At 36.8% G+C, this 17,953-nt stretch overlaps 1 protein-coding gene across 2 annotated transcripts in view; it reads left to right on the forward strand.

Moving 5' to 3' along the window:
- Positions 1-17,953, forward strand: part of GCC2 (GRIP and coiled-coil domain containing 2) — a 50,681-nt gene that overhangs the window by 16,141 nt on the left and 16,587 nt on the right. For both annotated transcript variants that reach the window (XM_087426334.1, XM_087426335.1), the window contains 9 exons: positions 5,393-5,512; positions 5,949-6,113; positions 6,424-6,528; positions 7,178-7,340; positions 11,870-11,970; positions 12,067-12,144; positions 12,862-12,999; positions 13,888-14,009; positions 17,177-17,353. In XM_087426334.1, coding sequence (XP_087282460.1) covers positions 5,393-5,512; positions 5,949-6,113; positions 6,424-6,528; positions 7,178-7,340; positions 11,870-11,970; positions 12,067-12,144; positions 12,862-12,999; positions 13,888-14,009; positions 17,177-17,353 — 1,169 coding nt within the window. The remainder of the gene's footprint in view (positions 1-5,392; positions 5,513-5,948; positions 6,114-6,423; positions 6,529-7,177; positions 7,341-11,869; positions 11,971-12,066; positions 12,145-12,861; positions 13,000-13,887; positions 14,010-17,176; positions 17,354-17,953) is intronic.

The following is a 17,953-nucleotide window of genomic DNA, read 5'->3' on the forward strand; positions in this document are numbered from 1 at the left end:
ATGTTATTAACATTGTCAAATTATAAGTGAGGAATCTGAGGCACAAAGAGGTTAGGGGACTCAAGGTCAGAGAGCAAGTAATGCAGCTGAGCCAGGATTGGGTTCAGGCAGTCTAGTGTCAGATCTGTTCTTTCACCAAGTAAGCTAGACTCCCCCAGTAAGATTTGAAAACATAGGAACCAATGAAGAAGGAACTAGGAGACTATTCCAGAAAAATCTAGTTAGGCATTTACTTCAGTCCACAGACCAAAATAAATGCTGGATGGAATTTGTCAAAAGTGAAAGCGATTTTTCAAAACCTACAATAAAATACTTGATCATTTAACTTTTGAGTGTGAAATACTGTTGTAAACTTAAAAGCAATTTAAGAAATTACAAAGGAAAAGATAGATTGAACTATATAAACTATAAAATTAACATATGAAAATATGACAAGGGATTAGTATCCTTAATATATAAAGATGTCCCGTAAATCCATTTATAATTTATATGTGGGCTTGTGTGTCTTTTATGAGCCCTTACAACCTTGCCTCTTTACAATTTAAGAGTCCCTATCTAATTTATTAATTTCCTCCAGAGGTAGACCAGGTATACCAATTTATTTGTTTAAAATATAGATTTCAGGAGACTGAAAAATAAAATATCCAAGAACTGTGGGACAGCTACAAAAAGTGTAACATTATATGCGTAATGAGAATGCCATAAGAAGAAGGAAGAGAGAAAGAAACAAAAGAAATATTTGACATGATAATGACAGAGAATTTCCCCAAATTAACGTCAGGCACCAAACCACAGATCCAGGAAGCTCAAAGAACACCAACCATGATAAATACCAAAAAAACTACATGTAGGCATATCATTTTGAAACTACAGAAAATCAAAGATAAAAAATTGTGAAGAAGCCGTAGGGGGAAAGACACCTTACCTATAGAGGAACAAAGATAAGAATTACATCCAGGGGCCGGCCCGGTGGCGCAAGCGGTTAGGTGTGCACGCTCCGCTGCGGGGGCCTGGGTTTCGCCGGTTCGGATCCCGGGCGCGCACCAACGCACTGCTTGGCAAGCCATGCTGTGGCGGCGTCCCATGTAAAGTGGAGGAGGATGGGCACGGATGTTGGGCCAGGGCTGGTCTTCTTCAGCAAAAGAAGAGGAGGATTGGCAGATGTTAGCACAGGGCTGATCTCCTCACAAAAAAAAAAAAAAATTACGTCCAACTTCTCCTCTGAAACCATACCAGAAAGAAGAATGTGGAATGAAATATTTAAAGTGTTGAGAGAAAAAAAACCCACCAACCTAGAACTCTGTGCCCTGCAACATTATCCTTCAGAAGTGAAGGAGAGAGAGACTTTTTCAGACAAAAAATGAGAGAATTTGTTGGTAGTAGACATGCCTTTCAAGAAACATTAAAAGAAGTTCTTTAGAGAGAAGGAAAATGATGTCAGATCCAGAAGAGGCAACACAATATTGAAGAAGAATAAAGTGGAAGAATTGACACTATCTGGCCTCAGGACTTTTATAAATCTACAGCAAGCAAGACCACGTAGTATTGCTGAAAGAACAGACAAATACATCAGTGGAACAGAATAGAGAGCCCAGAGATAGACCCACATGAGGATAGTCAACTGACCTTTGACAAAGAAGCACAGATCATCTTTTCAACAAATGGTGCTAGAACAACTGGACATCCACATGCAAAAAAATGAATCTAGACACAGACCTTACACCCTTAACAAAAATTCACTCAAAATGGATCATAGACCTAAATGTAAAATGCAAAACTATGAAACTTCTGAAAGATAACATAGGAGAAAATCTAGATGACCTTGGGTGTGGTGATGACTCTTAGATACAACATCAAAAGCACTATCCGTGAAAGAATCAATAAGCTGTACTTCATTAAAATTTAAAATTTCTGTTCTGTGAAAGATAATGTCAAGAGAATGAGAAGACAAGCTACAGACTGGGAAAAAATATTTGCAAAGGACATATTATCTGATAAAGGACTGTTATTCAATATATACAAAGAACTATTAAAACTCACCAACAAGAAAACAAAAAGTCTGATTAAAAAATAGGCCAAAAGAGGGCCAGCCCAGTGGCGCAGCAGTTAAGTGCATGTGCTCCGCTGTGGCGACCCAGGGTTCAGATCCTGGGCGCCTACTGATGCACCGCTTGTCAAGCCATGCTGTGGTGGCATCCCATATAAAGTAGAGGAAGATGGGCACAGATGTTAGCCCAGGGCCAATCTTCCTTAGCAAAAAAGAAGAGGGTTGGCATCGGATGTTAGCTTGGGGCTGACCTTCCTCACAAAAAAAAAAAAATAGGCCAAAGACCGTAACAGACACCTCACCAAAGAAAATATACAAGATAGCACATAAGCATGTGAAAAGATATTCTACATCGTATGTCATCAGGGAAATGGAAATTAGAACAACAAGGTAGCACTGCACACATATTAGAGTGACCAAAATCCGAAACCCCAACACCATCAAATGCTGGCAAGGATGTGGAGCAGCAGGAACTCTCCTTCATTGCTAGTGGGAATGCAAAGTATGGCCGCTTTGGAAGGCAGTTTGACCATTTCTTATAAAACTAAACATACTGTTACCATGTGATCCAGCAACTATGCTCCTCGGTATTTACCCAAAGGAGCTAAAAAGTTATATCTGCACAGAAACTTGCACATGATATTTATAGCAGCTTTATTCATAATTGCCAAAACTTGGAAGCAACCAAGGTGGCCTTCAGTAGGTGAGTGGATAAATAAACTGGTATATCCAGACGACGGAATGTTATGCAGCACTAAAAGGAAATGAGCTATCAAGTTATGAAAAGACATGGAAGAAACTTAAATGCAAACTACTACTAAGTGAAACAAGCCAATAGGAAAAGTCTATATAATGTATGATTCCAACTATATGACTCTCTGGAAAAGGCAAAACTATGGAGACAATAAAAAGATCAATGGTTTCCAGGAGGTGTGGGGAGGAAAGGATGAGTAGGTAGAACACAGAGGATTTTTAGGGCAGTGAAACTACTCTGTATGATACTCTGTAATGGTGATACATGTCGTTATAAATCTGTCCAAACTCACAGAATTTCCATCAAGAGTGAATCGTAATATGAACTGTGGACTTGCGTGATAATGTTGTGTCAGTGTAGGTTCATCAGTTGTAACAACTGTACCACTGTGGTGGGGGATGTTGATAGTAGAGGAGGCTATTCATGTGTGGGGGTGGGCAGGGGTAATGGGAAATGTCTGTACGTTCCCCTTGTTTCTGATGTGAACCTAAAACTGCTCTGAAAAATAAAGTCCATTAAAATATTTTTTCAAATAGATTTTATAGTTAGAAAATTTTCTCAATCTTTGAGTAAGCTGGAGATTCCATTTGTGTTGAAGCAACAGGATTGAAGATAAAATCAGAGGTGCTGATATGTTTAACAATGGTGGTCTTGGGGCTGGCCCGGTGGCAGAGTAGTTAAGTTGATGTGCTCCACTTTGGCAGCCCAGGGTTTGCAGGTTCGGATCCGGGGCACAGACCTATACACCACTCATCAAACCATGCTGTGGCAGTGTCCCACATAGAAAATAGAGGATTTACACAGATGGTAGCTCAGGGACAATCTTCCTGAAGCAGATAGGAAGATTGGCAGCAGATGTTAGCTCAGGGCCAATCTTCCTCACCCAAAAAAAAAAAAGCAGTAAAAAAAAGAAGAAGAATGGTGATCACTTTTTATAGAAACAGATATATAACTAAGCTCCATTATGTTCTTCAGGGATCATCACTATTAAGAAGAAGAGTAATTTTGCAGGTTACTTGTGAATTTGGCTAGACAGTTTTTTTTCATTGTTCATGTCACTTATAATAATAATTTTTATCAGTTTTTTTAAAGATCTGAGCATGCAGCAGTTGTGAAGGGACGATAATTTGTAATTATTCATTTGCTCAGAAGCATCAGCATAAACATCAGAGAAATTAGACCATTGTATGTATGGCGCTCGTGTTTTCTTCCAGGGCTCCCCTTAGGAATACTATGTGATTATAGTCAAAATATTCTGTAGGGAGCCATGATTTACTGGAGGCAGCCTTGGGATAGCAAGTCAATCTTTGCAGCTATTGACAACTGTTAGAACCATAATGAGTAAGAACAAAAAAGACTAAATAGAGTCGAACGGGATTAAGATCTCTCATCTTTAGAGTTAGAGCAGTCCACACAAATACAAAACAAGTATGGAATCTTCTCTCTATTGAGAAGAAGACAAATGATTTCTCAGCCCCATATTCATGTACGCCAGGAAGTAACAGAATCCTCAAACAAATAAACATGGGCAAACAAATACATAAGCCAGATTCTAGATTCCCAATTCCTGCTTTCTGCCAGGCAGACCATAAAATCGAAACTCAGATTCTAACACTCAGCCACCAGCGAGAACATTAATTGATCAAGTGTAAATCAGAATTAGAAACAAAATTAGATTTCACCAAGAATCAGATTTGGCAAGCAGGAGCCAAGCAAGAAAGAGAACATAATTGCCACACATGAGACCACCAGAGGAGCCTGGGAAGGTGAGCCAAGGACTCAAGAGGTCCAGATCTGGACGAAGGCCATTTTTCAGGCTTCCCAAAATAAACTTTCAAAAAAGCTCAGAAACATTTTATTAGTGATTTTGCACACAAATTCATTTATGTGAAGGAGAACAGTCAGCAGTTGTCCAGGAATAAAGGCAAAAACAGGATTTATAAGGGGAGGGGAGTAGAAACTACAGGCAGTCTGGAAACAGTGAATCTCATTTATACATTTTTGGAGATAAACTCATTGGCTGGTATGTAGCAAAAAGTTCAGTCTGGGCATTCTGTCCTTGGGTGGAGGCCAACTAGGAATATCAAAGAAAAAAATTTAGTTGATTTTAGTCTTCAGAAAATATTGAACGTTTTGCTGCCAAGTATGAGAGACTGTATTTATATAATGTCTTCCCATGTTCTTCCATTAGCACCTCTACCTTATATTAGGCCAGGCCTGAAACATTTCACTCATCAGAATTCTTTAAGTGGAGTTAATAGGTGCCCAGGTTAAACTTTTTCTCTTCCCTCAAATTTTGTTTACGTTTCAGAAGTTTGTGTTTGTTGATGACTGGAATATTTAACTTGGAGATAGTATACTGTATACATTTAAAATCCTCTTCCCCTTTAAATGATTCTCCATACTAAAAGTCATCTGAAATATGCTAATTTATTTATAATGCCAGTTAGGTATTCTTTCAAATGTTGAATCTAGGTAAATGTTTTAATCTTCCACAATGGACTCATAAATCTTATATGAAGATGACTTGATGATATAGTCTGACTGTATAATAATATTCTAATGTTAAATCCTTTTGTCTTTTATTTAAGAATCTTTTATTAGAATATGATAAGCAGTCAGAGCAGCTGGATGTGGAAAAAGAACGTGCTAATAATTTTGAGCATCGTATAGAAGACCTTACAAGACAATTAAGGAACTCTACTTCTCAGGTAACTTTAAATTGAGTAAATGCAGACATGAAAATTGTAATATTTCAGTTTCAGTATTTTTTGCATAAAAAAATAATACATAGAAACTTAATTTCATTTTCTTTTTCCTACTGTTGGGAGAAGAATATGACAGAACAACTAGCAACCATCCTGTCTTACTTATTGCTCTAATCTCAGTTCTCCTGGGGTTTTTTTGTTCGTGTTCTCATTTTTGCCTTTTCCCCCACCAGTGCTCCTGGTCTCTTGTAATGTTTGCCAAAATAATATCAACAACAATTTAAACTTATTCTTGATTTTTCATTGTCGTTCTCTGGAATTGATTTTGAAATCTTTATTTTTCATACTATGCCAATATTCTCATTAATGTACCGTTTTATTCTTCCTCTCCTGTTATATTTTATGTATGTATACAGTAATGAATCATTTGTCATTCTAGTGTGAAAAATTAAATTCTGATAACGAAGATCTCCTGGCTCGTATTAATACACTACAGTCTAATGCCAAGTTGTTAGAAGTACAGATTTTAGAAGTCCAGAAAGCCAAAGCGATGGCGGACAAGGAGTTGGAAGCAGAAAAACTTCAGAAAGAGCAGAAGATAAAGGTAAGAACAGTCCTGTGGGATTAATTCATGTTATATAGTGATATTTTTATGAAAGTGTTATTTAAATGAAGAAAAGACTAATGAATAGCATTTGTGAATACAGCAGAGTTCATTAATTCCTTAATGTATTCTAACCATGCATTTGAGAATCCAAGCTATGATTTTGGGGTGTATATTTTTTAAATATTTCTGAAAGACTTCCAAACTTTTTGTATTTTAGTATGTCAGATTTATTTTATAACCCCTTACAAATACCATTTTTAATGTTGGTTCATGTGGGGGGTGGCGGTGTTTTTATTTTTAATTTTAGGAGCATGCCAGTTCTGTAAATGAACTTGAAGAACTTCAGCTACAACTTAAAAAGGAAAAGAAACAGCTTCAGAAAACCATGCATGAATTAGAGCTGGTTAGAAAGGTAAAATAAACACCAGACTCAAAACTAATGTCAATATTCACGTTGTTAAACTATTCTATAAATGTTGAAAAGAAATGTTTTCAAAAACAAAGTTATTTGTGGTACTAAAAGAATCATTTACAAATTGCTTCAGAAAACTGAAAATTTAACCTATTTCTCTGAGTGCCTGTCTCTGCAGAAGAATCTAGGATCATGAATTACTGGATTTTGGTTTGATATTTCATTTTTTGTACGTGATTATTGTATGACACATGAAGATTTAATGTCAAAAGTTGAAATTTGTTTTATACTTAGAACTGTGGCTGATTTTTCTCTACTTTTTCAAAGATGAGGCGAAAAAGAAAGATACTGTAAGAGCTGTGTAAAATATTAATATTTGATAAATAAGAGCCCACTAGAGTAGAACTACCAATTGTGGTTAATGAAAATAACAATGAAATACAATGAAACTGAGAAAGTTGGATTGAACTATTAGAAAATATTTTATTTTATGAAATTACAAACAACTTCTAGTTTCCTCTATGCAAACTTTGCATATGCAAACTTTCTATATCACAGAAAAGCATAATAGAACCTGTTTTTTCCTGTGGCATAATTTTTGCAGTTTTACAAATGAGATTAACTTATGTAGTATTTTTAATATGTGCAGGATGCCCAACAAACCACATTGATGAATATGGAAATAGCTGATTATGAACGTTTGCTGAAAGAACTAAATCAAAAGTTAACGAATAAAAACAGCAAGATAGAAGATTTGGAGCAAGAAATAAAAATTCAAAAGCAGAAACAAGAAACCCTGCAAGAAGAAATGAGTGAGTAAAACAAAATTCTCTTTAACTTACAATAATTTTATCATAACAGAATACAGGGAAGCAACGTTAGTTGTTCATGTCACCAGTCCAGACTGCCACCCAAGTCTTTCACACAGTGCTAAACATTAATAAGGACCAAAATGATTGTGTGAACCATTTGTTCAGATGTTTGCAGTGCACGTTGGTGTGTAAAGCGTTCACCCACTGAAACATTCTTGAGCACCTGCTGCACGCATAAGGCAAAGATGAAAACGGTCTTTGTCCATGGTGTCCTGACTGTCAGCAGAGTGCAGGGATTCAAACAGCAGTGAAATCTTCCTTTTCAAGGTGAATATGTTCCGTTTTATCCATAAAGTAATTTCTAATGTAAGCATCTAAAGCTAATAATATCCCTTTAGGCACTTCTTCAGTTATTATCTCACAAATTGATATGTTGTATTTTTATTTTATTTCAGTCCAAAATATTTTTTAATTTCCTTTGGATTTCTTTTTTGATCCATGGGTTGTTTAGAAGTATATTATTTAGTTCCTAAATATTTAAGGAAATTTTGGGGTATCTTTCTGTTAATGATTTCTAATTTAATTCCTTTGTAGTTAGAGAACATACTCTGTATGATTTCAGTCCTTTTAAATTTATTGAGTTCTGGTTCATAGACCAGAATATGATTTCTTTTGGTGAATGTTCCTTATGCACTTGAAAACAACGTGTTAGACTGTAGTAGCTGTTGGATAGAGTGTTCTATCAATTTCCCTGCTGCACCACAGTCTAGAAATTGCCTCCAGGCAGAAAGCTGGGACTGTAATAGGGCTCACCTTGTTTGTTTACCTGCTCTCAGGGATCACAGTTCTATACTGATTATTGTCCAATGTCAGAAAATAGTTTTTTCATATATTTATTCAGTTTTCTAGTTGTTCACAACAGGAAGGTAAGTCTAGATCTCATTACTCCCTCATGACCAGAAGCAGAGTTCCATAAAATAATTTGAGATGGCTACCAAGATATTTCTGCACAAGACTTTAGATATATAAATGATGAGGAAATGGAATAAAAGGAAATATTGAGGTATAGGACTACACAGTGAAGTTAAATATAAGATCAAGACATAAAGTGTATGTTCTGTGTACTTTTGCTATCACTGTGGTCTCCCATAAATTTGGCTTTGAGCCTCCCAGAAGCCAGAGCAAAGACAGAAACATTATCAGTTACAAGCTTTATAGTATCCACAATATTAGATAAATGTGATGCTTGTGAAAGACACAGCTTTTCCTGCTACTAAGATGTGTGAGAGAACAGTTTTTCAGGCATTTTTATAAAGGGAACACTGTGTCATATGGAACAGTGGTCCCATCTAGAGAGCTTTTTGGAAAGCCCAGGCACAGAGGTAAAGGATCAGAATCTTAAAGGGTGGGGCCTTGAAGTCTGTGTTTTCAGAAGTCTCATATGTGATTTTGAAGTTAATGTTAGCTTAGGAATGTCAAACATCCAGAAATAGCAAAATTAAAACCACCAAATCAATAAATAGTGTTTAGTAAGTTTATTGTGCATATGAGAACAGTTTACACACTGGAAGCTTTCAGATTCAAAGACTGATAGCTCAGGCGGCTGACGTTACAGGATGGCCGATCAAGTGAAATGAGGACGTGATTAACCTTTACGATGACAGCGCATTACAGTGGAGCTTTCCAGATGACAGGCAGTTGGTTAAAAGTGATCATCTTATACCGTTTTTAGGAAGATGACTTAGTTTCTTTTATGATTGTCAGAGGCATTTGTACAAGAAGCGGCCCAAGTTAGCAAATTTGCTTGTTTTGCAGAATAAGCTAAATTAAGTTTCACTTATTGTGGTTTAAGTAGTTTTGTCTGCTCAGGGAGTTTTCGGTTCCCGTCTCTACTTTGTATTTAATTTTAACAGGACCCACTGATAATTTGGACTTGTATTCTCAGCGGCATCTCCACAATAAATAAAATAACAAATCTTGCATGACTGTTCCATAATGCATACTTCATTCATCCTGTGGTCAAATCACAGCTCAATAAAGGCAATTCCATGAAGGAACAAAGCAATAAAGTCCAAGTGTACAGAGTTGTGATGATCCACCTGAATTCAGGGATAAAATGTAGGCTATTCAGATAATTGAATGGATTGTATAGGTTCCAGACAATTCACTATGCATTTACCATGTATTCCAACTTATGTTCTTGGTACATTCAAGGTGAATAGCAGAGCTCTAAGTGACATTTCTGCAATGCAGACATTTGGTTTTATGAATTAGTGAATCTATATATTTTTGATAGCTAGCTGAGAGGCTTGATACCTTGGGAAAACTAAAAAGAGGTGCTTATTCAAGAAGGCCACCCACTTCTCACTGATAAATAAGTACAGAAATGAGTGATACAGGCAGTGAATGCTAAGAGTTCAGAGGGGAGAGAGATTCTGTAGACTGAAACAGTTAAAAGTTGGGGCTCAAGTTGAGCGTTGAAGGTAAGGTTTTGAGAGAAAAAGTGGATCGGGAAAGAGTATTCCTTTCTGCAGCTACAGTATGAAAAAGAAACATAAGTATTAAACAAAAAAAACATAATTTTGGAAATCTAGGTGGAATGAAAGGCTTGACCTGTTAGGGAGAAGTGAGGTATAGTTAGGAAGCTATTCTTGATCCAGTTCGTGAAGTACCTGAATACCACAGTGTGTTTGGGCCGTCTCTAAAGGCAGTGGGAAAGATTGATCTGCCTAGTCCATCAAATTACTTAGAATGGTATAGAATCTGGGAAAAGCCACCAGCCTCGTGGCAGCAAAGACCTTGGCAGGCTGGGCTAAAGAGTTATGGTAGAGGAGGAAGAAGGTAAGGAAGCACAGGACAATGTTCCAGGCAAAAAAATTGGTGGCTCGCTCTGCCTAATGAATTAGGAACACACATCATCTTGATCTCAACGCTCCAACGTCTGGCTCCAGTCTGGCTTTTCACCTTAATTCTCTACTCTCCCACGGGTAAAGAGGACTGTGCATTTTTCCTGAGAGATGGCTTGTGCTTTTCCATAACTGCGTATTTCATCTGCTGTTCTTTCTTTCATGCCCTGGCCCTCTCACCCCCATGCTCACCTTTTGGAATCCTTCCTAATTTTAAATGTTTCCCATTCTATATCTTCCTTGTCCCGTGCAAAATGTATATAACCTTTAGCCCATGTGGATCCCCATAGCCTTTTGTATTTCGTTTTTAACATTTATATTTTGCTTTATGTTGTCATTTGAAATGTTATCCCCTAATTTCATTCTATATTCTTTGAGTTCAGGAACTTAGTATATCTTGCTTATCATACTTCCTGGAGCAGTTAACAAAGGCTTCGTATGTAATTTGTGCTTTATAAAATGCTTTTTAGAACTGGGTAAATAGTTGCTGGGAAATAACTGAATTAGATTTATCATAAAAAGGCATAGTTAAGATAAAGTCTTACAGTATACCTATTTATATTTACCAAGTAATACAGTCTGAATATGTGGATTTAACTTAATAAAGTTAATCGTTGCTTATAAGATCTTTTACAGCACAGTTACTTAGCACCCGTATAACTGGTCTCGACCAGATGTCAAGCACACTTTTTCTGTAAAGGACCTCATAATAAATCGTGGCTTCACAGACCACATGGTCTCTATCATATATTCTTTGTTTCACAACAGGCTGTGGCCAAATTTGGCCTGCTGGTTGTAGTTGGGTACCTGTGATCCAGACAATGAATCTACTTATTCCTATTTGATATTTGTTTCTTCTTGACCTCTGTTAGCATAAGTTGTTTTTTTAATCATGTTTCACTTTGTTCCTTAGTGAACTCTTTCACTGACAGTCTTGTTCTACAAACAATTAGTATCACAAAAATAGACAACCAGGTATGTGCCTCTGATGTGATACAATTGGCAATACACAGCACTTCTTTTGAGGTATTTCTTAAAAGTAGAGTCTTTATCTTTTAGATAGGTAGTAAGTATGTACTTTTATTTCAGAGATATATACTGAAATACAGATGAGTTGATTTCCTGTAAAAAGATAAAAAGCAATAGGGGCACAAGGAGTAGATGAGGGTATAGGTCAGGGTTTGGCAAACTTTTTCTATAAAGGGCCAGACGGTAAATATTTTAGGTTTTGCAAGCCTTGTAGTCTGTGCTGCCGTTAGTCAGCACAGTTGTTACACTAAAGCAGCCATAAACAATATGTGAAAAAATGAGCCTGACTGTGTTCTAATAGAAGCATTTACAGAAACAAGCAGCAGTCAGATTTGGCCTGTGGGCTTGACTCCTGGTCTGGGTGAAATCAAATTGGCCACATATTGGTAATTGGTAAAGCCAGTGATGGGTACAGTGGGGTTCAGTGTATTACTGTCACTACTGTCATGTATGTTTGAAATATTCCATAATAAAAAGCTAAGACAGTTTTCTTTTGAAGATAGGTTAATACAAAGAAAAGACTCATCATTTACTTATTTAAATTCATTCATAAAGATCGTTTCATCTCTTCTGAAATTATTTCTTATATACTAGCTTCACTGCAGTCTTCAGTGCAACAATATGAAGAAAAAAACACCAAAATCAAGCAGTTGCTTGTGAAAACCAAAAAAGAACTGGCAGATTCAAAGCAAGCAGTATGTTAATTTCTCAGTTTTACATATTAATACTTATGCATAGTGTATTTATGAATAACTTCTTTTTTAAATTTAACCAAGATTCTTATTCTGTAGGAAACTGATCACTTAATACTTCAGGCATCTTTAAAGGGTGAGCTGGAGGCAAGCCAGCAGCAAGTAGAAGTCTATAAAGTAAGATTTTTTTTACTTTCTAAGATTTAAAAATAAATTTCCATGTGGAAATAAGGTACCATTTAGGGATTTTTCTAAATAACCTTATATATATATATATATATATATATATTTTTTTTTTTTACACACACACACACACACACACAATTTTTTTTTTCTTCTCCTAAATATCCTTCCTCAACATTTTGAGGAAATTGAAGCAATAAGCCAAGTATGGCATTTAGTTTAAGCTACTTTTTTTCATGTATTTGAAAATCCATATTACACTAAGAATATTGCAATATAAAATAAACATGGCCCCAAATCTCTAGCTGAACTTTCTAAATGAGAGTACAGCCACAGGAATCAGTTTATAAAACGGTTTTGTATATTTATGTTGTATTTATATGTATATTTACATTATTTATTTATATATTTTTATATCTATTATATGTAATATCTTGAGGTATTTGATTAAACATTGAATGGTAACATGTAGTCTGGAATTTATTCATGATTGATTTTTTTGGTTTTGATTTAAGCAAGACTAAATTTATTGTGAAATGTTCTATTCACATTGTCTCTGCTCTTTCAATAATAATAGATAAAAAAATGTACTATTTCATTATGTTCCATATATATACTGTGTTTCAAAACTCAAGTTTATGTTTAAGGAAAGTCTTCTTAACCAGTGAAGATCTGATTTACTAGAGCTTAACTGAAAGATTTTGCCCCCAGATTCAACTGTCTGAAATAACATCTGAGAAACACAAAATTCACGAGCACCTGAAGACTTCTGCGGGCCAGCATCAGCGCACGCTGAGTGCATACCAGCAGAAAGTGACAGCCCTTCAGGAACAGTGCCACGCTGCCAAGGTGCGCTCTTCACGCGGAAGCCACATGTCACAGATGTTATTATCAACTAGCAAGCAGTTTACTTGAGGGCTATGGTCTCCCTTTTTAGTGTTTGCTCTTCTTTAAGAGCACTTACTAGATGAATACCTGGTTCAGCTCATCTGACCCTAATCCCAGCCCCATCCCAACCCTGTCACCTTTTTTTTGCTAAAAGGAATGACATGGTTACATGTTGTTTCCATTTCAGCCTTGTTTTGCTATTTCTATGTGTAAGAAGCTTTTTTTTTAATTTTTTATTAGAAGAGTGTTGTAGTTCTTTCTGAGGGCTAAGTGATTATAAAATAATATTCTAATAGAATAGCTGTGGGGGCTACTTTCTTATCTTTAACACAGAGAACAGATGAAGTACCGTAGTTTTGCTAGACATGCAGCTCTTATCCAAGCGATCTGGGCAGAAGGGTCATGGAAGTTTACAGACCACTTCAGGAAAGTGGAAGGCCTAGAATTTAACTTGTCCCACTCTTTTGAAAACTGAAGTTCAATTAGCTTAATTTCTTTGAATTAATTTTTATTGTAATTATAAAAAGAGAAATGTCATAAGTGAAAATCTTTCTCAAGTTCCAAAGGCAAATAGTGCCATTATAAAATTTATGGGTAGTAAATTAATCTGCCAGGGAAGAAAACATGGTAGAAACATATCTCTTGTCAGACAATATTATGTCAGTCAAAGGCTTTAGAAAAGTGTAAGGCCAACAGAAGCACACTTTTTAGGGAAAGGTAAACAGAGGGCTAAAGAGTGTCAGCCATTTTACTCATTTTCAAAAACAGGTTTTCATCTTTATCTTTGAAAGAACACAGGAAGATCATGTTACAATAGAAAAATTTTTCTCTCTCTTTTAAATGTTATAGGCAGAACAAGCTGCTATAACCTCTGAATTTGAGAGCTACAAAGTCCGAGTTCATAATGTTCTAAAACAACAGAAAAATAAATCTGTGTCTCAGGCTGAAACCGAGGGAGCTAAACAAGAAAGGTAAAGTCTAAAGTAAAAGACGCATGCAGGGCCGGCCCCGTGGCTTAGCAGTTGAGTGCGCGCGCTCCACTGCTGGCGGCCCGGGTTTGGATCCCGGGCGCACACTGATGCACCGCTTCTCCGGCCATGCTGAGGCCGCGTCCCACATACAGCAACTAGAAGGATGTGCACCTGTGACATACAACTATCTACTGGGGCTTTGGGGGAAAAATAAATAAATAAAATTATAAAAGTCGCATGCAGGGCTTTTCCCCCCAGGGCAGGTTGTCTACCAAGTAGGTTGAAAATCCTACTTTGATTTCTTTTGACTGTGGAATTTTACATGTAATTACCGATGAGAACAGAGTTTCTTGGCTTCACTGTGTCTCCAGACAGCAACAAGGAAACATCACTAAGAAAGACACTGTTACAAACTCAAAAAACGTGTAAAGTGAACAGTGAAACAAGGATATAGACTTCAAGATGTAGGCTAAATGGTTTCATCTTGTAGTAGCTCTGGTCATAGTAGAAACACAAACATTAAAGTTACATTATGATTAGTTTCTTCAATTTTGAAAATTTAGAAGTAGAAGACTAAAAATGATTCCTTGATGTACTTTGTTGTTACGTGCCATCACGTCAGCTCCTACTCCTGGCGACCCTATGCATGAGTGATGTCCACAATGTCCTGTCCTCAACAGCCTACTCAGCTCCTGTAGACTCAGGCCTGTGGCTTCGTTTCTTGAGTCAACCCATTTCATATTTGGTCCTCCTCTCCTCCTGCTGCCTTCTACTTTTCCCAGCATTATTGTCTTCCCAGAGAATCCTGCCTTCTCATGATGCGCCCAAAGTAGGACAGCCTCAGTGTTATCATCTTTGCCTCCAGTGGTGGTTCAGGCTTAATTTTCTCTAGGACCCATTTGTCATCTTTCTGGCAGTCCAGGGTATCTGTAGAGCTCTCCTCCAACACCATATTTCAAATGAATCCATTTTTTTCCTATCAGCCTTCTTCACTATCCAGCTTCTGCTCCCGGACACAGTGACTGGGAACACGGGGGTGTGGATAATCTTGGCCTTGGTCTCTAACGACACTTCCTTACACTCGATGATCTTTCCTAATTCCTTCATTGCTGCCCTTCCGAGTCTCAGTCTTCTCTTGGTTTCTTGGCTGCAGTCTCCGTTTAAACTGTTGACTGAACCAAGACAGACCAAAATCTTTAACAATTTCAGTGTCTTCAGTGTCTACTTTAAGTAGTGTAGTTCTTCTGTAGTCATGATTTTTGTCTTTATAATGTTCAAATGCAGTCCTGCTTTTGCATTTTCTTCTTTCACTTTCGTCAGAATTTGTTTCGAGTCATTGCTGCTTTCTGCCAGGAAGATGGTGTCATCTCCATATCTTAGACTGCGGATATTTCTTCCACCAATTTTCGCTCCTCCTTCATCTGAGTCTAGCCCAGTTTTTCATATGATATGTTCTGCGTCAGATTAAGCAGAAAGGGAGATAAAATGCACCCTGTCTCACACCTTTGCGTGAAGGAAACCGTTCTGTCTCTCCATATTCTCTCTTGATGTGGCTTCTTGTCCACAGTACAGGTCACACATCAGGACAGTCAAGTGCTGAGGCTCGCCCGTTTCTTTCAGATCAGCCCACAGCTTTTCATGATCCACTCAAAGGCTTTACTGTCGTCTATAAAACATAGACTAAGCTTCTGAAATTCCTTGGAGCACTCCAGTAGCCGACGAACAATCTCAGTCAGATCTCGCGTGCCTCTCCCTTACTGAAATCCAGCGTGGACCTCAGGCATTTCTGGCTCCATGTGAGGTAGAGGCCTTTGCTGCAGTGCCTTGAGCATCACTTTACTGGCCGGGGAAGTTAGAGCCATAGGCCTGTGGTCACCACACTCCTGGCATCTCCTTTCTTGGGGATGGGGATGTATATTGAGTGTTCCAGTCTGTAGGGCGTAGTTTTGTTTTCTACATTTGTTGGCATATTCTTATTAGGATTTTGACAGATTCAGTCTCTGTGGCGTGAAATAATTCTGTCAATATCCCATCTACCCCTCGTGACTCATTTCTTCCCGGGCAGCTGTCACTTCACTTTCTACAATCACTTTCTAGAATCAGGGGTTCTTCCTCATAGGAACCTTCTTCAAAGATGTACTTATTCACCATTAATTAAGCTGAACTGAAGTTGCTTAAAAATATTTTACTTATTTCAAAAAGTTTTAAATTAAGTACTAACTTTTGGTCTAGAATTAAATTTTCCTCTTAAATTTTCTCAATTACTGTGTCAATAGTATATTCTTTAATGCTTCTTTAAAACTAGCATGCAGATCACTTGTAAATTATTCAGAAGTGTCCTAGGGGTAAGAGGCAGAGCATTCTACAGCACGTATGCTTTGTTTTTATAAGTGGAGGTTCAGTGTTCAAAGCAATTTGTCTCTGGCTCGTACTCTTCTAGCTAGGACTGAATATCCTGCAGTGTCTGTGTGTTTATACTTGTGTTACTTTTTGTGAAAGTATCTATTAAATGTGGAAACTTAGGCTGAAACATGATGAGATATACTTTCTCTGTCAGTAGCTCACCTTGAAGCTGAAGTTGAATGTTGACACACTTAATATAAAGTTGTCACCATTTGCAAGTCATTTTTGATCATGCCAGAATTCTGGGTTCAAATTATTTTAATGTAAATGTTTTATGTTCCTTCTACTTTCTTATACATTAAATACTTTTTTAAAAAAGAAACTAATAGTGTATTGTATTAGTTGTGGCAGAATTATGGGTTTTAACTTTTTCTCCAAGGACTTTCTTTCACTGTTAGGTGGTGTAATGTATCATTCTTATAATGGTTAGCTTGGAACTATGTGTTTTGTTTTGTTTTTTACTGATGGCATACTCCTTTAACATAAAATAGGCAATTTTGGTGCCATTTAATGATCTGCTCAGAGATTTTTTTGTAAATCTATGTTGCCTAAGATCTAAAATCTGACTATAACATCTTCTGTATTATATTTAATCCTAATCTCTGAATTCTTCCGATTATTATATTTTGTTTAGAATCATGCATAATAATAGTAAGAGTATGACATTGACAGATTAAATGATAAAAGTAAAATTTTATTTGAAACCACAAAATCAGATTTTCCTCTTTCAAAAATTTTTTTAAAACGCTTTGTTTCTGTTTTAGAGAACACCTGGAAATGCTGATTGACCAACTAAAAATCAAATTACAAGATACCCAAAATAACCTGCAGATCAGTGTATCTGAACTTCAAACATTACAGTCTGAACATGATACTTTGCTGGAAAGACACAACAAGATGCTGCAGGAAACTGTGGCCAAAGAGGCAGAACTCCGGGAAAAGTAAGGTTGCTGGCAGCACTAACAGTGTTGGTACCAGGCAGCAAAGTCTTTCGTTGTTGGAACTCCTAATGAGTTACTTCTTGGGATAAATACAAATTAAAAATAAGAAATGGATATTTCTAAAGGCTTGGAAACTTTGCTTTTCTACTTTAAAGCTCCTCCTCTTGATTATGTACCTAGCTTTTTTAAGAACAGTTAATTTTATCTGCTCATCCAGTATTCTGTCTCTCCCAGGGCCTTCATAGCCAGGATGTTTCCTTAAAAAAACACTACTTGCCAACCTGTGTCAAACTACAAGCATTATTCTTTCTCTCTAGAGAAAAACATTCAAACAGCTGCTGACTGAAAACGAATATGCAGCTTACCTGTGCAACTCTGTCTTCAACTTCTCATATTCTTACACTTTTGTTAATCAGTACTTTAAATAGACATTAGGGGTACTGGCAGAATAAATAGATTATTGTGAACAAGGAACTTTGAATTCCTATAATAAAGAAATCAGGTGGTAATATTTGTTGTATCTTAGACTGAGGAAAAGAGTTCTTGATTGGTCATCTTTCATCAAGGATATTGGGTACTTTACATGTCTCAGGTATGCTT

The sequence above is a fragment of the Ceratotherium simum genome, chromosome 40 (assembly GCF_057802395.1).
Source record: "Ceratotherium simum simum isolate JZ-2026a chromosome 40, ASM5780239v1, whole genome shotgun sequence".
In the NCBI taxonomy this organism is placed as follows: domain Eukaryota; kingdom Metazoa; phylum Chordata; class Mammalia; order Perissodactyla; family Rhinocerotidae; genus Ceratotherium; species Ceratotherium simum.